At 50.4% G+C, this 21,639-nt stretch overlaps 2 protein-coding genes across 3 annotated transcripts; one reads left to right on the top strand and one right to left on the bottom strand.

Moving 5' to 3' along the window:
- Window positions 1-45: 45 nt before the first annotated feature.
- Window positions 46-9,537, bottom strand: serpini1 (serpin peptidase inhibitor, clade I (neuroserpin), member 1). Its single transcript, XM_053872171.1, has 9 exons — window positions 9,410-9,537; window positions 4,315-4,584; window positions 3,514-3,747; window positions 3,243-3,437; window positions 1,826-2,030; window positions 1,659-1,756; window positions 745-831; window positions 556-645; window positions 46-489 (listed from the first exon to the last, which is right to left on the bottom strand). Exons 2-9 carry the CDS (start codon window positions 4,568-4,570, stop codon window positions 413-415), a joined length of 1,242 nt encoding a protein of 413 aa, XP_053728146.1. The 5' UTR covers window positions 4,571-4,584; window positions 9,410-9,537; the 3' UTR covers window positions 46-412.
- Window positions 9,538-9,546: 9 nt separating this feature from the next.
- On the top strand, window positions 9,547-19,396 carry pdcd10a (programmed cell death 10a). 2 transcript variants are annotated; one of them, XM_053872175.1, is made up of 9 exons: window positions 9,547-9,659; window positions 9,884-10,226; window positions 12,563-12,708; window positions 13,084-13,137; window positions 13,279-13,408; window positions 13,747-13,882; window positions 15,074-15,152; window positions 15,214-15,296; window positions 16,433-19,396. In XM_053872175.1, the coding sequence occupies exons 3-9, from the start codon at window positions 12,625-12,627 to the stop codon at window positions 16,512-16,514; spliced, it is 648 nt and encodes a 215-aa protein (XP_053728150.1). In that variant the 5' UTR covers window positions 9,547-9,659; window positions 9,884-10,226; window positions 12,563-12,624; the 3' UTR covers window positions 16,515-19,396. The 2 variants fall into 2 exon arrangements, with proteins under 2 accessions (XP_053728150.1, XP_053728151.1); XM_053872176.1 differs by having other exon boundaries at window positions 9,564-9,659; window positions 10,015-10,226.
- Window positions 19,397-21,639: the final 2,243 nt, after the last annotated feature.

The raw sequence follows: 21,639 nt of genomic DNA, 5'->3' as shown, positions 1-21,639 counted from the left end.
CATTCCCTCCACTGTGGCATCAGAGCACAGTTCCACACCAGCAAATGGTGACACCTTCATGTTTTATTGAGCCAAAGAGTGAATACAGCTGGTGTGTGGCAGGTCTTTTCCAGTCTGCGGTCGGCGTGTTTAGGCCTGCCACCCTGCTGCCGTGAGGGTGCTTCGGTCAGAGAACGGAGTGAGCAGACTGATGCAGCTAAAGGGGCTCTGCATGGATTCCTCACTTTTATAAGGGCATATCCACCACACCACACCACACCCCCCAGCCCAAACCAAGCCTTTGGTCCTCCAGGATCAAAACACAGGCCAACGTACTTTCATGTTTCACACGTAATATATCTCGCTATATCGACTTCAGGTCTCACAAAGAGTATAAAAGACGGCCCGTATGGTGGCAGCAGGAGCGGAGGGGTTACATGGAGTCCAGGTCGTGGTCGCTGGTCTCCATGACTTCGGGGGTCAGGACTCTCCCCATGAACAGGATGGACCCTGCAAGGACAGGCGTGACGTCAGGTGTCCGACCCAGAAAGCACCATCGGTGTTTGTCAGCCAGACCTGTTCTCCGACTTCTGATGATGAAAAAGAAGGGGTGGTCCGCCATGACTTGGGGGTACAGCACCAGGTTTCGGGATGTGGCAATCATTCCTGCGGATGATGAAAACCTCAACTGACAGTACTGAGCTTACATCACGTCACACGTGTCGTGACTGAGGCAGTAATAAGAACGGCGGCGGTGAACTGTACCCGAGCCAGATGCTCCTTCTGCTCCCTCCTCGGTGACCTCCAGGTAGGCCTTCTGCACAGCCCCGGAGATGTAAAGGTCCTCAGCACCTGCAGCACCAGAGCGCCTGTTTAGGAGCGAAGGCTTTCCCTCGCTGGCCTCTCAGTCAGGCTTCCACAGGAGAGGGTGTCAAGCAAGAGCAGACAGGAGGACGGAGCCCATCTCCTGCATGGGAGCCAACACAGCCCACAGGCTGATGAGGCTTCATGAAAGGGCTCAGTAGGTGGCGCTGTCTCTCTTCTCTTCCAATGATGTAAGCTGATCTACAGATGAAGCCTCATGAGCCGCTGTTTTGACTCGTGACCACCGAGAATGTGCTTCATGAACAGGAAGTGACTGCTGAGGAAAACATCTGATCTATATCCACTCTAAAATTTGAAGCTGAAGTAAACCTGAAGTAGAATTCTCACAGAAAAAAGAAAATAAATCAATGGAGTGGAGTGTAAGAGAGTCTTTCATCCCAGGAGACGCCTGTACTTTGTCATGGACCTTGCAGGCCACAGCCAAACCCCTGCAGTTCTGCAGCAGGTCGGGGCCACACGCCGCTGAAGGCCATGACACAGGTCCTGATGCAGGCGTCTCTATGGGCTGCTCTCACTGATTCTCCAGGAGGTGAGAACCACCAGCAGACAGACATCCTCTCTGCTCCGCTGACCTCACCTGGTGTGAGAACAGGCTGACAGCACGAGACCTTCTGAGGGCACCGACACCCGCAGCAGCGTCTTACACAGTATTATAGTGGAGGGCTTTTCACTCATACTGAGCTCTTGGTTGAGGAGCCTTCTCCGCTTTGGCAGCTGGTTACCTCGGTTACCTGACAGGGAAGTGGAGGCTACTGACAGCATCCCACCCCATGGTTCACATCTCACTGAGTCACCTGTCATGGCAGAGAGATCTGCGGCGCCGCTGAAGATCCTGCTGATGCCCAGCGGCTGAAGAAGCTTCCTGAGGTCCAGCTTCTGCTCCACTTTGAACCTAAACAATGCAGGGAGAGATCCATGAGCTGATGCGTGACGGCGGCCGCCCATTGATGGGGCCTCGCACCTGGGCAGGTAGACTTCCACCTTCTGATATTTGACGTTGGCAGCCCACTCCTCGATTAAAGAGGCTTTGATGATGGGCTCCAGCGACGCCAGCGGGACTTCCTGTCTGGGCAGGACGATCATCATGGACATGTCTTCTCCCTCGTACGGCATCTCCAGCACCTGGTACATGCCACTGGCTTCCTGGGAGCCGTCGTTGAACTCGCCTGGTGGGTGGAAGACAGGGACGTAAGGCCGGACCACGCCAGCATGTCTCCATGCATTAAAAGAATAAGAACAAATAGCAATGTTGGTGCTGCTGTTCCACTCTTATTTGGACGGTTTGGTTTCCTGCTCGCTGCTCTGTGTTCAACACAAGGGGTCAACACCTTCTCCTGACACTCTCACTCCAGGGAAGTCGCCTTCCTTGGTGCAGCGGTCACCACACAGTGTCCTTATCCTCACAGCTCCAGAGGTGGCGCTCGAGCCATCTATTTCATGCAGCGGTGAATCCACAGAGGCGTGCCATCTTGAACATGTGGGCACTGTTTCATGAAGACTACTGACGGACCCCTGAGCTGCACCATAGCCACGCTGTCAAGGAAAAAGGAAACCGCAGGAGAAGCAGACTTGGAGCAGGCAGTCAATGCTTTGACCAGTCAGGTCACAATGGAGAGGGAGAGTGGAAGTCAAGTCCAGAGAAGTCTTCTTCTGGATCTGCAGCAGAGCAACAGTACAGGCACCACCAGCGGCAGAGTAGAGAAGGATCACTACCTCACACTGCACCTGGACTAGTGACCCAAATACCTCACTGGTTTAGCCTCACGGTCCCGCTGACAGTGGAGGTTGGACTTCACAGCCAGAAACCAGCCTTGTTACACACAGGCAAACGCACATTCTGATCAGCCAATGGGAGCGGCGCTGTAGATGTAGGAGGCTGCGGGCGAAGATTTGAGGCCACGATCAAACGCACTGCGTTTGGCAGCAGATGGAATTTGACGGCTCAGTGTTTGGTGACACGTGGGTACGGAAGAGAAACGCTCCAGATATGACAGTCTGACAGAGCGTGGAGCAAACACAGGAAGATGTGACGCAAACAAACAGCCATCTCAGTCAAACTGGTCCTCAACAAATGGAAACAAGAGCAAACGTGGCGACACTGTCCTAAATTCCACTTCAAATGATCCTCATTAAACAGGGAGACACAAAGGAAGACTGGTGCCGCAGCCAGTAGTGAGCTCAGGACACGGCAGCATCCAGCGTGCTGTCACCTGCATCAAACACCACAAACCAAACTCCCCGTGAAGGTCAGTCCAATCTCAATGAGCAGCTGGGCCAGACCCCTCCAGGTTCCTGCCAGTGGACGGCATGAGACTCGTGGGACGGCTGAAGACCCATGGACGGTCAGTGCTGCAGTGTGGAAGCACAGCGGCTCCTACCGTAGTAGAAGTCTCCCTGCTGGTACATCATGAGCGTCTGGACCTCCGAGCCGTCGTCTCTGCTGAAGGAGAAGGTCCTGGTGTTCTCGGGCTTGAACTGGTTCTTCCAGGAGCCTCTGAAGTAGACAGCATTCACCAGAGTCAGCCGCGTCAGGCTGCTGAAGTCCTCAGCAGAGGTGAGGTTGTGGATTTTACCTGCGGCCAGGGGGAGTCACCAGCATCATTAGAAACACCTGCCCTCACCTCATCGCCTCTTCTCCTTCTCACTCACTCTCAGTGTGGTTCTCCACCCAGCCGTTGATCTGCTCCGCCACAGCTGCCGACTGACCGAAGTCCACCGTGTCCACGCTGGCGCGGAAATACTTGGTCATCAGACGCAGGAACTCGGGCTTAAATGCCACGCCCTCTTGCAGGAAGAGGCCGTTGGCCAGGCGGACGACGTAGTGGGGCTCCTCGTCCGAAAGAGCGGGCCTCAGGTTCTGGAGGAGCTGAGCCAAGTCGGAGCCTGGTGGGCAACAAGGGCACCCATGTGACAGGAGCAAGCACGCGGGCTCCAGCAGCCGCCTGTCTGCGGTGCGTTCACCTGTCGGGGCCCAGGCCCGTCTGACAACCAATAGCAGCACTTGGCTGATATCCGGAGTAACTGTAGCAGAATGTTTTCAAATGAATCCACTCTGTGGCCTGCTCACTGCAGCGTTCAACTGCACTCAACTGCAGTACTTTTGAAGCGTCTTCCTCTCTGCTGTTTCAAAGGTTGTTGACATGATGTCACCAGATTTCTGCGACTGGACTCATCAGAGTTCTGAATCCGTCTACAATGTCAGACAGATATTTATTTATTTTGTCATCATACTTGTTTACTTTTCATATTTATTCATCTATTTGTAGATGTTTCAATCAATATGCACTGTCTGACAGCTTTGGATGATGCGGCTGCTCTGTGGACACATACGTTTTTCTTTCATGTCCTTAATGTCTTCGATCACAAGACTACTAAGAGAACTGCAGCAGGTGAGCGGTCAGTACGTTCCATCATACTCCACCAGCTCAGACAAGTGAGGTGGGTCCAAACCTGGCTGCAGGCTGCTGAATCCCACCGTCTCCTTGATCTCCTGCAGCGATGCTCCCCTGGCTCCCAGCTCCACCATGCCCAGCGCCACAGCCACGCTCAGCGGGGAAAAGATGATGTTGTCCTGCCCCCCCGCCGCCTGCAGCTGATGGTACAGTCGCACCGAGAAGTCTGCCGCCGCTGTGTCCTCCGGAATGTCGGCCGCCCGGCAACCGTAGCCCAGCAACAGGAGAGAGAGGAGAAGGTCCAGCAGCAACATGGCAGCACAGACGCCTGAGGGGAAGGAGCGAGGAATCAGACGCGGCAGAGAAGGTGTCGACGTAGAGTAGGGCAGAGGTCAGGGGGCGAGGGGGGTTTCAAGGAAGGACAAATGAAGGTCAACGCATCATGAATGAATGGAAACAGTCAAAACATTGATACAGACACCGTTCAGAAGAGGCACTGGTGAAGCACACCACAGTTGAGACGCAGGGAGACGGCAGGACGTGCAGTCAGCACAAGTGCCCTTCCTGTTCAGAGCACATCTGCTCCATGAGTGATTCACCGTGCCGCTTAAACCTCTGGCTTTAGAAGTGGCTCTGCTCCAGCCCCTGATCTCCTCCACACCTCTGTGGATCCAAACCGCCGGGCGCTTCAGGACAGGTCGACACCAGGCTCGAAACAACGCATGTGGATTCTCACTTCAGCTGCAGCCCGTTTGATTGGTGAAAACATCAGCCCAGCTCAAAGTTCTCCCACCTTCAAAATCGTGGTGTTTCCAGGGGAAATCATGTTCACCGGGAAGCTTCCACACCACCAAACATCCTGCGTCACTCCTCTGGACAGCACTGAATCACTGCAGGCTGGAGGGAGGACTATGTTCCGGTGAAGCAGGATAATAGAGGTGCAGAAGTCTGCGCTGGAAAACATGTGAGGAGGTGCGGCACCACAAGGCTCAGAAGAAGGACCCAGGCCAGGAAACCTTTTATCACCAGCCACGCTCCTGGGTCTGAGCCGTGTTCGCCGAGGTGTGCTGCACGAGCCAGCTGCACATGACACTGCAACATCCTGACCTCCTGTCCCCTGCCTGTGACCTTCAGCCCTGACCTGTCAACTCTGACTCTCTATCATCCTTTGGCTTTTTTAAATGGATATTTAACATTCCATTCACTCCACAAGTGATTTTTCTTCTTACAGTTGACAGCTTCATATCTTCCCCATTATACTGTCTGCTTTTCATTGTTCTGTCCGAGTATGAGCAGGAATAAATGAATAAAGACACATGTGACATTGAAGACGACTGAACAGCGGGTGACGAACAGATTCCTGGACTGATCTAAAACTCTCATTGAACCTGAACGAGTTGATGGAAGGTTCCAATACAGCAAATGGCAACAGTCTGAGTGTGGCCAGGCAGGTGCAAACAGCGGGAGAGGGCTGTAAATGTGAGTGAGGTTCTTGACCTTCTGTGCCGTGGGAGCTGAGGTGTTCAACCTTCAGTAACGCCGACTCACAGTCACGGCACTGTTGTGCGAGTCTGAAACGCTGACCTTTTGGAGAGTTGGAGTTTTGCCGGCCCACCTGGGACTACGCTCTGACAAAGGTCCCGCTGGTGACTGACCAGTGGGGCTGAGGGTGCAGGAGCAGAGGCCCCAGAGTTGGACGCACTCAGCTCACTGGCCTTTACAAGCAAGCCTTCATCTCTCGCCGTAATCCTCGCGCTCTGGCAGGGCAGATCGCCACTTGACATTTCAACGATTAAGACGTGACGTCAACCAACCCGCGCACGTTAATCCTTGGTGCCATTTAAACCCAACACCTGCTTCAAGGGCACTGGCATTTCACAGGCAAGGACAAGCTCGCCTGAAGACCCAGCCAAAACAACTGGACTGATAATAAACACTCCATTTGTAAATCGCCATGCCAAGCTTCATGAAATAAACCAACACAGCGTCACAGTGGCGCTTTGCTTTTTTGCATCATATCCTGAGGACGAAAGCAGCGTGGGGAGGTTGGGGTTGGGGTGAGTCATGGGGTGGAAATCCTGGGCTCATTTTCACACTCGAGTCCATGACAGGAACATGTGGAGGAGCGGACTGTGGCCAGTGTCCCGGGCTGCATATGAAAGGCTACTTTTCATGGACTTATGAAGACGGCTTTGATTCAGATGCTCAACAATGGCGCAGGTGCTGAGTGTGGACCCTGATGGACTCGAACGGACCTGCCGGACCTGAAGGGGCTTCCACTCTCACACTCTCTGTCTAACGCTGTTGCTAGAGTGTGATGGTGCTGATGGTCACATCGCGTCTTCGTGACTGGGGAGTCTGGGCTGCTCCATCCATCCTCACCCAGCTGGAGGAAGCTCCAGCAGAACATGGCAGTCAAGCAGGGGCCACCAGCTTCAGACATGCTGTTGCTGAGCCTGGGCACCAGGCAGACGTCACTCCGGGTCTGGCAATCCCCCCCACATGCAGCTTCTTGGAGACATAAGGAACTACATAAGGAACTTCCACGTGGCACACCAGTGAGTTTTCACTGAGTCGGCACCTTCCTGTCACGCGGCCTGAGCTAGTTTTGCCTGTGTGGCCCTCAGTGCAGACGGTGAGCCGCAGCTCCACCGACCAGACTGGTGGTGGTGGTGAAGTCTCCAAACACTTCTCCTGACAGAGAGAGCTTCACAGCTGAGATGTGGAGAAGACTCCATCATCACTCATCCAACCAAGGACGACCCAAATGCTTCTGTACTGTGCAGAAGGACATACCTGGCTATCACAGGCCTGGTTGTCAGTAAACCTCTGTGTAGCTTCACACACGGCGGTTCTTCCCCTGCCAGTAGGTTCAGTGTCCAAAAGGCTTGAGAGACAATGAAAGCCCATCATCATTCGTGAGTTTGAAATGTCCCTCCGAGGTACGAGGGCCGGCACCTTGTAGCCACTGAGCAGCTCTGGCTGTGGCAGACAGATCACACACGCCGAGCCTGACATCAAGCCTCAGCTGTTGCTTTGGAATTCCCACTCCGTTGCTGACCTTCACATGCAGCGTGCTAACAAGTCAGCCTCCTGTTAAGTGTGTGTCCACATGTGTGTACTTCTCACTGAGCAAGCAGCATCAGGTCAGGAGACGCTGTGGGTTTGTTCACAGCTCCCGAGTCTCTCCAGCCGGCCACGGCCTGCTTCCAGCTCCTGGAGAGTCTGGAGAAGAATCCATTCTCACCATCAGTACACAGGTGAAGAAATAAGCTGCCATTACAACACAGTCGCCCTTTGAATGAAGAATCAGTGAGTGCAATGCATCCACACTCCTTTCAGCTGCACCATGAAAAACACAAGCTTTCATTTAGAACCTGCTTTTCCAAAGGTTGCAGATGAAAACGCTCCACTTTCTTTGGAATTAAGCGGCGTAATTCAGCAGGAGCTGTATGGGCTTCAGTAATAGGTCAGAGGACACACCAGATCGGGTCGAGCTGCCAAACTCAGTGAGTCAAGATGTGGCAGCCATTTGCTTCCACTTAATGACATATTAAGACAGTCCTGTTTTATGTCTCAACTGTTGCGTGGCTTCAGAAGGGAGACACACCTTCATGCAAATGAAACTAATATTGAGTAACAACCACCACAGTCTCCGCCTGTGCAGCTCAACGCACACACACACACAAACAGATTTTACACACCCAGAGCAACACACACAGGTCAATACAGAAACACACAGACAGACAGACAGACAGACAGACAGAGATACACACACACAGAGCTACACACACACAGAGATGCAGGCAGACCCACACAGCATCCTCAGTCCTGGAGAGTCAGGCTGGAGCTGTAACTGGATCGGCCTCCTGTTGAGGTCAGTGGTAGAAGTGAAAAGGCTGCGGACACCGGAGAGGAGGAAAGCTCGCTCACCTTCTTCCACTGGGGGAAACGTCTCCTCCAGTGGAGAGGGAGGGGGTGCTGAGTAATGGCCAAGATGGCGTGTGAGAGCAAAGAGGGCGGATGCCAAACCCTTCAGTCAAAACTCTCCATTTCATCATTTCACCGGTTCAAGATCCGCACAAGACAAAGGAATCCACTGACTCACGTGTTGATAATGTTCAGCTTGTTCCCTTTCATGAGGTGGAGTGAGGCCTGCCCACCCTCAGTGGCCAGATGACTGGCAGGCAGGTGTGTGACGTGACGGTTCGACAGCCGTCCTACAGTCAAGAACACGCCGTGCCACTCAGGTTTGGAGCCAAGGCCGTGTGTCATCAGAATCAGATGATGGCTGAAGGATGCTGCTGCTTCGCTCTCCTGCCGTGTTAGTCAGGAGACACTTAAGCATGGCTCCCTGGCTCCGACGAGAGCTTGGAACTACCAACCAAAAAGGGTTTTCTCTCTGCGTTTGGCCCTGCTCTTCTGGCTGACGGAACATCATCCCAGGGCTCTTTGTAGCAGCAGAATGTTCGGATCACAGACGTGCTGCAACCAATTGTCAGGATTGCTTCCATCGTCAGTGTGTTAGTGTTGACAGAGCAGCAACATCTTTCTCCATCCCTCAAACACAAACAAGGCAGTGGGTGGGAGGCAGACACTTCATCTGCAGCGAGGACCGCTCCAGTCCGCCGCCTCTCCCTGCTCCACTCATTCTGCATTCACAAGGTGGATTCCTCCGGTGCTTCATGATTAGAACTGAGGCGCTGCGGGCAGGACTGGAGACACCGTCGCACGCGTCCAGGGAGCTGAGATGAGGAGCGGGACGGGTGTCCTGCCGCTCTTATTGACCACGAATGCTGGCGCTGGAGGCAGATGAACACAGCTGACCGATCCACAATAGTGACCGGGGGTTTGAGACGGTGAATGGTGCGCTGAGGAGAGGAGAGGAGAAGAGAGCCAGCGACCACCAGCCCCACGATGGTCCACAGCTTCTCTGGTCACTGCGCCTCCCGCTGCCTCAAGGACAAGACTGGCAACGAGTGAGGACGCAGAGGGACGAACAGCACCGACAAATCAAGGACGACGCAAAGAAACACTGAGCAGCTGGTCAAGGCGTGGAGACGCCAGAAGGATTACCGCAGAGCAGCTCTGGTGTTTTGCAGGCAAGGCACACGATGGGAGCGTTAGAAACCAAGAGCACGCAGTGATCTTACCCCGAGGCCGGTGTGGAAGGCGAGTCAGACGATGATGACGACGGGACGATGATCCAGATCCGTGTGGCGCGTCTCTTCTCCAGCGCCGCAGCCAGGCTGGCCGCAGGCCACGCCCCCCTCCGCACCTATTGGCCCCGGTGAAGACAAGCAGAGAGTGGACTCTCGGCTCAGATGCGCTGCTCTTCGCTCTTCCGGTGTTGCCGTGTGCATGTCGTCGGCTTCCATTTCAACTTTGTCACAGGAAATACAGGTGAATGCCTACAGTATACTCCAGGAACCAGTCACAGTTTGAGTTCAAAACTAAAATAGCTACGGAGATAGAGGGTTGATATCGAGCAGATTTAGCGCGGACAGCCGCATGAGGCGTCTGGGGCTCATCATCTTGAAATGCACCGCAGACGTTCATCCCGTGTTGATCGCTAGCGAGACGGTCGGTGGTTATTGCTGCTAACTGTGCTCCGTGTTTCCGTGCAGCACGTAGGCAGGACAGAGCTAGATGTTGGTCTAGTTGCGCCTTTGCTCCGTCCCACTTCTCTCTCCGCCTGTTTGGGAACTGACGTCCGGCTTGACGAGAGAGCCATGCTAAGCTTCACCTGCGCTCGCAGGTGACAGGTGGCTCCGGGAACGTTGCGACAGGTCAGTGGACCTGGAACTATGAGTGCGCTGCCGTGCTCCACACCAGTTTGGAACAGACGTGGGACCAGCCTGGACCGCCACAGCCGCTGCTCTGTTCCCAGCTGCCTCTAACTGACCACCTGCTCTGGGCTGTCGCTGGGAGTGGATGCCAACTGCTCCAAACCCCTTTCTACTGTTTCAGGTAAGTGTCTCCGTCTGGTCGAGTGAACGTCACCGCCTGCTTTCGTGTCCTATACCCATCACTGAGACTTGCTTTCCACTCGCTGCCCAGATGTGTGCGCGTCATTAGAGGTTCACCGTGAGGCGGAACCGTCTTGGTTTATATACACAAAACACCCAGCGACTCTGTCGACCAACTCGTGTGTCTCCACCTGTGAGAACTGACTTCGTTACTAGTGAAACCAAGAGGCGCTGTCGTGTTTTCTCAGGGCGACAGTGACGACATTACGGTGGCCTGTGTTGTCCAAGAATGAGGCTCTATGCGGATGTTGCTCCACGATGGAATCTGTTGACCTTTTCTTTTATTTGTCATCGTTGAAAGTTCGCTTTATGATCTTAAGCAATTGACCCAATACAACATGAGTGACCTAGTCTGAGTGATATTTTTAGCCTGCTCATTATATTTCTTTGTTATTTTATTCATCGCCACTTTGTCTCTGCATTTTACGAATGGAGCTGATACACCTTTATAAAAGAACATTATTATGCATGTTTATACTGTGTAGGCAGATTGCAATTTCATTTATGTTACTATATTTCCAATATGCTTATGTTGGGGAGATATTTTTTTCTGAAAGTTAGTCATGTATTCATTTAATTCTATTCTCACCAGAGGCCAAACATGTTTGAACCCACATTTTATCTGGGTTTTGGATGTTAAATGCTTAACCACTGCTCCCCGATATCATACTGTGTTGTCGGTGGCATGACATTTGAAAGTGATTTCTTTCAGTTTCAGGTGCCTCAAATGAATGGTGCACTTCAATCACACTAGAAATGCTAACAAATGGATCGTCGCATCTGCCATTGCATCAGCGTTTACTTGCTCAGGTCTCGTGATGTCTGTGTGTATTTACACAGATGGGTCTGGAAGTAACATTAGTCATGTAACTTTGGAGAAGGCGCGCTGCACTACTGTCATTGCAGGAACATGGGTTCGGGGAGCCCCGAAATGACTCTCAACTTTGGGACTCCAAGTGGTCCTCAGGTGTGATTGGTGGCCTGTCTATTAGCATCTTGGAGCATTGCGACACTCCCCTGGTCTGTCCTTCAGCCAAATGGAGGAAGGGAGCGGCCATCTACAAAGGCTCTGTATCAGCCACTCCCTTGAGTTTGGTCTACTTCAGGTGCAATGATTCTTTATCAAATAGCTGGTGCTGTGATGGCAGACTGAATTGATGGGACTGGACATTTGCTGCTGACAAAAACCAGTTGGAATGGGGAAACTGAAACTGAATTCCCGACCGCATGGCCATGAACTCCTGTGGCGTTCTTTCTTCTCCAGTACAAGGGAGGTCTGGTTGGAGGGCGTCCTTCTCCAGACCATTTCTCTATCAAGGTCATATTTCTGCTTTTACTTAAGAGCGTCTGAGCATTGCTTTCTCCAGCAGGCTGCCGTGTAAAGAAAAATGAAACAGCGTTCGGTTGGGCTGAATTGGTATGGCAGAAAGCTGGAGCTGTAAATTAGGATGTCGACTGCTGGCGGAGTCATCCAAATCACCAGCCACCACGTCACGCCCAAACAGGGCGAACTGGCATGCACGCCCCAGTCCCTGCCCTTAGAAATGACAAGTTGCTGGGTGAGTTGAGAAAAGCATGACTGGATCCTGAGTGCGCTGGGGAGTGAGAACACACTGTGTGTGGAGAAGAACTGGTCCAGGTTGTGGTGTGCTGGTTTGCACTTGTGCTGCTTTGGCTCCAAATTGAAATGATTTTAGTATTAACAGATGCTCCTACAGCACTGTATGGTGTACATGAGCAGTTGTGTCACGGTTCGCGAGCCGATTTCTATTGTTAGAGGTGCAGCTATTGTGCTCATGAAGTAGACGACCAAATTCTTGGCTGGGGTAGGTAGAGGATAGGTGTGACCAGGGCTGTTACACAGGCTCGGTGTGGTGACTAGCTGGTGAAGGAGGAGTCCAATACATAATACAGAAACACTAATGGAGCATTTCAGGGACAACTACGGAGGCCACACTCGGCTGGTTTAGACTGAGGTAGCTGATATGTGGATCGCAGCAAAACCAGGACATTCAAATCCCAAGAGCGCAGAGAGTGCCATCTAGTGGGCTCCGAAAATGAGGGCCGTATTTCATGAAGCGTCATAAGGCCATCACATGCACAGTGGCATCAAGAATAAGGCCAAGGGTTTTAGACACCCGTGTCCATTCCCAGACTGAAGGAACTCAGCAGTCGAGGCCCTTTCAAAGGTCCTTGGCATGCAGCTTGGAAAACAGCCCCTTTTCAGTTCAGTGGTCTTTCTGCCATTCATGAATTACTCTCTGACTTGCTTTTCAGTCACCTCTGGTTCACTCGACTGTTGAGACGCTTGAAGCCGCCGTGCAGTCAACTGGTGAAGAATGATCATGGAGGGCGTCAAGACTAAAGCTGACGGCACCTCACAAGTGGCTCTCTACACCGTCATGTACCCGGTCTTTAAGCAGGTAAACCGCCCATTATGTCTTGCAACTGGCTCAACGCAGAACCATATCTAATGGGGTCTGTAGATCAAACCGATGAGAATGATGACACTGATCCTGTCTTCCAAAGTCATGCCAGTGCTACAGCGCAGAGAAAGCTGCTGTTTCCTGGAGCCTTGTTCAAAACCTCATGAGTGAGTGAGTGGAATTATTAGTGGGTAAGAGAAAAATCTTCCAAAGCAGAAGAGGCTCCAAAGTTGATAGTATGTGTCTTGCAAGCGTGACTCTTGGAAAGTCTGTTTTGCTTGTTAAATCTGCGGGCGGAATTAGACTTCATTTCAGGAGGGAAGGCAGTAATAAAAGCAGAGCTCTGCTTGTGCTCTTCATTTGATCTGGCAGTTGGAGGAAGCCGACGTATCCGCAGCACAGATTTTGAGATCAGCCTTCCTTGAGGTAAGACTCCGTCTCTTTTATTCATGTGAAACTCTCATCATGGCTGTCAGGTTTTTGTGTTAAAAACAGTTCACTCGGCTGGGGTTACTCTCGCTACTTTCCCTTGGTGAACACTGTTGACCTAGATTTCTGTACCTGAAGGCAGAGAAGCAGAACCCGGGCCTGACTCAAGAATTCCTCCTGAAAGTCTTGGAGAAGAAGAAACCGAAGGTCAACTATCATGAGTCCTTACTTCGAATGGCTGCTGCTGCTGCTGCTGCTGAAGCGGAAGGTCTGACCATGTGCCTCACAGGAAACACACTTCTTCGGTGGACCGTAGAGCTTTTTCTCCACTTGGAGGCGCTGTTTCTCCACTGATCACCGCTCCCGGTTCTGGACTGCTTTCTAATTGAATTTCTTGAGCAGTGAACAGCGATTGTGGAAATCATGAAATTGTAGGAATAATGCTTTGGTGCGCACACAGACGCACATATAAGGCAATTTAAAAAGGTCCACCTTCTCTGGCCTCATGCGTGATGTCTGTTTCCACATCTGCCCATTTATTCATCCATTCTTTTCACCATCCCTGCTGGCCGCCACACAGATCAGCTTTGCTTTTCTGCTCCTTAGTGCTGCCAGAGTTGAGGATCGACCGGCAGGAGGCTGAATTCCAGGAGCTGAACGAGCGCGCCCGAGCGCTGAAACACATCCTCGGCACCATACCTGATGAGATTGGTGACCGTGTGGGCTTCCTGCAGACCATCAAGTAAGGATGCTGCGCCTGTGTCCCTGAATTTCATTCAGGCATTTATTCAGTCTAAGGGAGGCAGATAAACAAGCTCTGATGCCACGCGTTTCGCCATCACTTGCGTTTGCTGTGCCGACACACGATGCATTCGTAGTCACGCTCAGCAGGCATCAGTTGTCCGAGCGAGCTGAATGATTTTGACTGATGGCCTGGTAACCACTTCTGAATCTTGGAATGCTTGTCTTCGCCCGTTGTTGTGTGCTTCCGGTGCCTCACTGCAGTAGCATGTGGGCTCTGGTTCTGTCAGTGCTTGTCGACTGCGCTGGACTTGTGTTCAGGTGAAGCCATTTGAGCTGGTAGACTTGTGCCACTGCTGTATGTAATATCATACCTGGTGAATCGCACATGACCCCGACGGAGGATTACTGCAGGTGTCACTAACAATGTTGCTGGGTGGCGTGGCGATATGGCAGCTTGTGATGGGCAGTACTTGTGGTGAGAGTTGTGATTCGTGTGCTCTCTTTCTTTGAACTCATTTTATTCACGTCACGTGACAATAACATCAAAATATGCTTCATAGAAATTTCAGTGTTTACCACAGGCTGGATGGAAATGTGAGCACCTCTTATCTTTAGCACAAGGAAAATAAAACTCAAAGATTGATGATTAAAGAGAAATGCAAAATGTGAAGCCCTTCAAATTCTTTTCACGTGGCTCACATGCCAGTATAAAGCTACATAAAGGTATGAAAGGTCCAAGTATCAAGTGCTATTTTTGGACTGAAGCTATGGGCCTATTGTGACGCTCTAAGGAACCGTTATTAATGCTGGCTGTTCATTACTTCGTCTGTATTGTGAAGAGTGAGACTTCTGATTGAGGGAGAGCCAGAAGGCTGACGCATCATGTGACTGATCAAGGTATTCAGCATCACTCCCACTGTCATCGTTTGAGATAGTCATACTTTCATTTTTACCATCATGATATTCACTATTGAAAAATCGGCTACTATTAAAAAAGTCTGTGTTTTCCTCAACAGTTTTTGTACCTTGACCCTGGTCGTGTGTTTTTCTTTTAACTCTGCAACTGTGAAAGAAAGTGATTGGTGCTCACGGTGGACTTGATGGTTCGCAAAGTGATACTGGTAGCGCTCCAAGACACTGCGATGCTGGCACTCATGAGAGAGTCATGCTTTGCTTTTGATATCCTTAGAGACATCGCCAGCGCCATAAAGGAGTTGCTAGACACGGTAAATACTGTGTTCAAGAAATACCAGTATCAGAACAGACGGGTGAGTAAACACAGCGGCGCGTGAATAAACCTGACGGCTAATGAGCCCGCTTCCTGTTTAGGCCCTGGAACAACAGAAGCGTGAGTTCGTCTACTATTCCAGAAAATTCAGCGACACGCTGAAAATCTTCTTCAAAGACGGAAAGTATGACATGGTTTTTTATGTGACTGTCCTGCTTCCTGTCTTTTGCATTAGTACTGACTTGCATTGTGTTATGCTAAGAATAGTGACTGAAAGGTACCCTGAAACAACACCATAATAACTATTAATAACAGTGAATAACAATTGGTCAATGGTGATAATGGTTAACACAATGATCCATACGTATGTTAATGGAAATCTAAAGTGTTAACGGGTTTGTTCTGCCTCCTCAAAAGGAATCAATATACAGTGGTACCTCGGTTCTTCTCGGTTCGGTTGAAATCTGAACAATGAATGGAAAAAGAAAGGAAGAGCACAGAAAGCACCGCTGCACCCGCGGCTCAGAGACCGCTGCGGCTCATGGACGGACAACAGCTGTTTTCCTTCTTAAATAGAGTGGGTGGGGCTAATACTGCGGTGCACACCATAGTCCGGAATTTACGGTAGTGACGTGCTTATTCAATCGTCATTATGGTGTTGTTTACAGTGAACGTTCATCACAGTCAGAACTTCAGGATGATGAATTCGCGGTGAACATGCTGCGGGTCATGTCTGGACAAGTAGTTTATTCATGGTGGTATCTGCTCCCTGATTGAAGTGTAACCGCCGGCCAGCTCTTTCTGGGCCGGTAGAAACTGCTTTTGACACATGAGACGCTTTAGTTGAGCCTCTATTTCTGCAGGAGCCTAATGTAATTCTGCCCTTCCATGGTGCTTGAGCCACTCGCCGTCGACCCAAATTGAAGCCCTGCTGCTGCTCTGACAGTCAGAGCTGCCCGACACACCTCGACTTCACGATTCCTTTTGTACCTCTACCAAGCATAAATCCAGGGTAAATGTAAGGGTTATGTAACAGCCGATAAGGGAGTCCATCATCTGCCTGAAAGACTCGATTCACATTTGAGCACGCCAACACTGATGCTGCCATGTAAACGGTTGCTCCTTTTTTTTCATCACATGCCTGCTTTCATCAAATCCGGCATTGCTGAATAATTCCTCTGACCCAGTTCCTCTGGATTCCTGCTGGTTTGTTTCCTCACCAGCCTCAACGTTGTCCCTCATTTCTCCTGCAGGACTGTGGATTGTCGTATTTTTGCTGCAGGACTGATAATGTGCCCTGATGTCACGCTTGTTTTGCAGAGCGATAAACGTGTATGTCAGCGCCAACCGGCTCACGCACCAAACCAACATGATACTGCAGGCGTTCAAGAGCGTGGACTAGGAGCCTCCGGTGACACACTCTCTCACACACGCTGCATCATTAGCTTCGAGCTCGCCGCTTAGGCGTCTCTGGAACCCTTTCTGAACTGTTCACTCCAAGTTCCGGGGCTCAGGCACAGGCTTTTGTGGCTGTTGGTTCAAAACAAGTTAGGCTGACAGTAATTACAGGCTTTAAAAAAACTTTGAAATCGATACTCCTTGACGGCTTTCTTCTTGTGCTTTCCGCCGTCGGCTGCAGAATATTACGTTGAAAAGATACTCATCTTTTGTGTCTCAAACGGACTTTGGTTGGTGAATCAGATGTACTGCTGTGAGATTTCCGGGTACCAAAGTTTTGCCTGTCGTCCTGCCAAACTCCTGCAGTTTCCAGCGTGTTAGTTTGCCTCTGTTTCCATCCACACATCGTCTTTACATCACTCGATCCCAACAAAGACGTTCCTTGCGCCGTGTGTCTTTCGACATCATTCAGTAATGTATGCTGCTAGCTTTATATGTTGAGTGTACATTCATGGTTTTAATGGATTTTATGTAAATGAATATATCTCATGACATTGGTGTGTAACTCGTGATCCTTCTCCAACTGTCGAGGGCTAAAGTACGTTTTGACAATCATGTTGCTGCTCATCTCTTGCCATGACCCCGGGGCCCCTGAAAAGCTCAGCATCCTTACAATGGCAATATCTTTTTTACGGGTGCCTTCAAAAATAAATGGTTATTGAGGATGATCATCCATGTGACTTGGCTTTCTTCTCGTGTTTCTGTCTTCATCACACATTGTTCCTTGAAAGAGGAGACTAGATTTGTTTGCACACTTTCATCTGACATTGAAATGAAACGTCCCGACTCTCTCAAACTGAACTCGGAACACAAAATGGCGATGGCTGTGGCGACTCGATTCCAACTATTTAAAATACTCTTGAGCCTCTTCAAAAGAGACGGAGGAAGAATTTCAAAACTGGGTCTCTCTAGATTTGCAGTGTCGTGGAGAAGCTGCTCATTTCCAGTCGCCAGTTGTCGCTCCATTCTCTTTCTTCGACTGTATCCCTTTCTTATTTCCTCCCAGTAATATGATCCAATTCTTCCCTTCCCAGCAACTTTATTCTTCTCCCTGTATAATAGTGGATTTTCCACGGTGGATTTGTGGTGTGTTATTTTGGGCTCCGCACTGGCTCCTGCCTGCGACGCTGTAATCCAATTGTGCTGGTGTTAATTTTTAAAGCGTTATTATTGAAATTGCTGAGACCTAATTTTCTGATCCTGTCACCGTTGACAACCGCTCTGATCAGCTAATTCAAGTTATTCCGGGCTATTAACTTTCGCTGTGGGATTGTTGATGGTCAGTGAAGCAGCAGAGGGAAGGAGATTGGATCTGTTGTGCTTGTGTGCTGTTACCGGAGTGTGTGTGTACGTGACGTCTTGCACGCTCACATTTACTTTGTCTAACAAATCCCAGAGAGACTAGTTTCGATTTGATGTCGTTTGCTGTGACAAGTCACCCGTCCCACCAGGATCACACTCCGAGGAATACGAGTGACCCCGCGCACTGCCGTGACTGCGCTGTGTGTCGAGGCTAATTGTGCGTCCCAGACTTTGTCTGCCCTCTAACAACATGGCTGTAACAGAGGTGCTTGGGCCAGAACACAACTTTGGATGACTTGCTTGCCAGGAAACTTTCGACTTGGAGCGTGTGGAGTCAAGGGGCCAGTTCACAGTGGTGTGTGGGAGACTTGTATGTCTCGCGCACACTTTAAACCCAGGGCTTGGATGCCTGTCCAGTCAGGACACTGCTCTCCCCCACCCACAGTGGTAGTGCGAGCCTCGCAGCAATTTCGAGCTTTAAACCGCTGTGTTCAATCCTGTTGTTGGACTGACCCCATTAACCTTGTTTCAAAGGTAAGTGCTGTTGTCTAGTCTGTATGCAACTGGGCAAATGAAACATGAAAACTCTCAGATGTGGTACTTTCTTCTGCATCCCACGCGTTAGCACTACTTGATGTTCATCTTGCTACTATGGAGAATTGTGATGCCTCTCACCACAACTGTTGAATACAGCTGTAAACATTTGCATCCGGCGAGAGCACGGTTTTTACCACTGCATGTCTTTACAGGAGAAATAAACAGAGGCGGAATGGTTTCACAGGACTTGTAACCCTCTGGCTGTCTGGACCCGAACCTGAGTTATACCAGTTATTTTGCTGGAAAACATGCAATTCTTTTCACTGCACACCTTTGTATTGTTCAACTGGTGCTGCAGTATGACGATGGTCCCCAGTTTCTGACAAGAAAATGCCCCTATCTTTTTGGCCAACTGAAAATCCCGTCAGCCCTCTGCCATCTTCAATCTTTCATACAGATCAGAGAATAGAAATCCAAATAACAGTGTGTAGTTCTTATCGCACGTCTCCAGTGTTCACCACTTTCTCAGAGAACAGACTTCAAAGTTCTGGTGCTTTGAGCATGAATGATTGATGGCCTGGATAATGCGTCGATGCTCTTCAGAAGAAGCAAGTGGACCTCTCAGGTAGTCGGGTTCAAGGAAAAAAAAAAAGATGTTCTTGTGAGTTGCACTGCTTCGGAAACAAAGCTTCATCAGGAACGACTGAGCCCAATCTGCTGACTCTTTTCACCCCTTGTACGGAGCCTGCCTTATGGAGAAATAGCCGTGGCTTTCATCAGGAGGCCTGTGATCTACGTGTCAGCCCAACCCGTTGCCATTCTGCCCACATTTGTCACAGAAACCTTTATCTCCAACTGAAGAAGAGAACAGAGAATATCCACTGTGTTTAATGGAATGTTAAAAAAGACGTTTTCTTTTCAACCTCATGTCCTTTTCATCATTACAGAGGCGATTCAGAATAAGACCCAGCGTTTCTCCCTCCAGTGGTGAGTGTCTGCACGGCTACTGGCCTATTTTTACCTGAACTGTCAATTGATCTCAAGCTGTTTGGTGCGTGTTTGCACTACGGCTGTTTTCTCTGCGTTTGTATAAAGCTAGTGACAGGTGACAGACGTGGTTTGCTGATGGAACCGTTAAAAAGGCTGATGAGGCTTCATGAAAGTGTCCTTCCTCAGCAGGTGGCGCTCTCTGAAATGCCAGTTGAAATCCAGACAGTGCCACCTAGTGGACTCTGAAATGAGGACAATCTTTCGTGAGGCCTCCGTCGGCCGTCACTAGCGCACTGGTGATCGATCAAGCTTCTCTTCCGTATGTTACTGTCGAATGAACAACACTCTTCTTCTTAGTTTTTTTAAAATGGTTTCCATAGCGTCTAACTAATGTAAAAGCCCTGCATGATTTAGAGGCCTACAGAAGGCACGTAGGAAAGGGAAAGCAGAAGAAGCCTAGGCTGCAGTTGGTGACAGCAAACACGCTAGCTTTTCATCGTGAGAAGCAGATCTCTCTCCAGTGAGCCTCGGCCTGTCTCTGCACATGTCCGGCCGGGACCCGTGTCTCTGCGGACCTTCAGTTGTTGTGATGCTTCTTTCAGTTTGTGTCCAAAACCGTCCTTTCATGTGTTATCCGCTTGTTCCCATGTTTCCTCTTTGTTTTGAGGCGACCACTTGGTGTTTCTAAAGGCGTGGAGGTGCGCCACACTGGCTTACATCCGGCAGAAAAGTCCAGAGTGGTAGAACACGAGTCTCAGTCATCTATGATTGAAAGGAAACAGTTGAGGAGTGTGATGATCTGTGGTGACAGACAAGTCTTAAACAGTAATGAATTTGGCTTGCGGAAGTGAAGATCAACCTCTCTGGCATTAGTGACCTCATAGGTGCCACAATAGATGACTGACTGCATCTAAATCAGTTCAGTGGAAAAGAGGAAAAGCAGGAGTATGGGTCAGAAGTCTGACCTGTTCCTCGCTCTGCTCCACCCACTAATGCAGCGCTACTGAATTATGTTCTGTTGCGCAGGGAAGGAGTCAACATTCCGCGCCCCCCGACTCTCCGCTGCCTCTGTAAAGCGTATCGTTTGTCTGAATGATTATCAGTACACCTCTGCATAACATGGCAGCCTTGGTAACCTGAAGGAAAAGAAAAAAGGGACATAGAGCAACAGAGAATCGCTCTACTAACATTGTTGTTGTTTGTTACAGAAATAAAAAAAGGAATCACGAGCGGATGTGCAATTACACTTTGTTCAAAAAACTATGTTCCCTGAGGTCACATGCGCCACCCCCTGCCCCACCATTTGGGAAGGACTGCACTGATGTCGGGTGCTTGTCGTGGATGAGCTGTCCATCAGCGTCTGTGGCTGGAGGAGATGAGCTGGATATCAGTGTGAATAACGGATCCATCCAAACATCACTGACAGTTATTGGGCTGAAATGGAAACACAAATGCCAGTGGTTCCGTATGTCACCCACCAGTAAGTCTGTAAAAGGACACAACAACAAAAAGCAAAGCCTTGGTGGACCGCTCGCCAAAGAAGAAGCCGCTGGACCGAGACGCAGCTGTGTCATTATTGTGACCTGCCACCCTGCTGTGAAACAGATATGGACGGGGACTGTTCGATCCAGGGACGTGTCTCTGCCGTCTCCCAACTTGAAAAGTGTTGAATCTGTTATTTGACTCGGAGAGGCATTTCCTGGAAGCCTCTCAGTGTGTTGCTGATTGACTGACAGGTGAGAGCTGCGCCCACAGGAACAAGGATGGAGGCGGCGCAGCTTGAGAGCAGGATGAATAGTGAGGATTATGAGACGCTAAAGAAGCTATTGCTGGTGAGCTGCTGTCTCCTTTGTCAGCGCATGATTAATCTCACAGCACAGGACCTTTCATTCACGCTGTGAAGGGGGAGGTGTTGCATTAACTCCAGGAGAAGATTGAATGCTACCTATTTATTCAACAAGCAACACGTTCAGATCTGTGGATGTCAACGGGTGGAATGGAAAGGTCACGTCCCTCCTCCTCATGCTTTCACCTGTGGTGATGGGCGAGCGTGCACGTTACGTCCTCGCCGCGCCTCTGTGTGACAGCCAAGTCAGGGCAGAAGCACCTGTGCACCGCCTCACTGTAGAGGCCGGCGCTGCGATGGAGTCCACACGTCAACACGAGTTGTTCAGGGCTTCACAGCCTCCTGTCAACTCAGTGCGTGGCAGGCCAGTGTATGAGAGCAATTAAAGACCCAT

Source organism: Synchiropus splendidus, chromosome 8, assembly GCF_027744825.2.
Source record: "Synchiropus splendidus isolate RoL2022-P1 chromosome 8, RoL_Sspl_1.0, whole genome shotgun sequence".
Taxonomy (NCBI): Eukaryota; Metazoa; Chordata; class Actinopteri; order Syngnathiformes; family Callionymidae; genus Synchiropus; species Synchiropus splendidus.
The sequence above is the reverse complement of the archived record's forward strand: the minus strand, read 5'-3'. Positions and strand labels throughout refer to the sequence as shown.

Bases quoted from the DNA above. Each gene is read 5' to 3' on its own strand.
- serpini1 (XM_053872171.1), bottom strand. From the start codon at position 4,570: ATGTTGCTGCTGGACCTTCTCCTCTCTCTCCTGTTGCTGGGCTACGGT. The intron at 3,438-3,513 runs GTGAGTGAGAAG...CCCTGGCCGCAG, and splicing joins GGTGGAGAACCACACTGAGA to GTAAAATCCACAACCTCACC. The intron at 490-555 runs GTCTGGCTGACA...CTGTCCTTGCAG, and splicing joins CATCAGAAGTCGGAGAACAG to GGTCCATCCTGTTCATGGGG.
- pdcd10a (XM_053872175.1), top strand. From the start codon at position 12,625: ATGATCATGGAGGGCGTCAAGACTAAAGCTGACGGCACCTCACAAGTG. The intron at 15,153-15,213 runs GTGAGTAAACAC...CTTCCTGTTTAG, and splicing joins ACCAGTATCAGAACAGACGG to GCCCTGGAACAACAGAAGCG. The intron at 15,297-16,432 runs GTATGACATGGT...CTTGTTTTGCAG, and splicing joins ATCTTCTTCAAAGACGGAAA to AGCGATAAACGTGTATGTCA.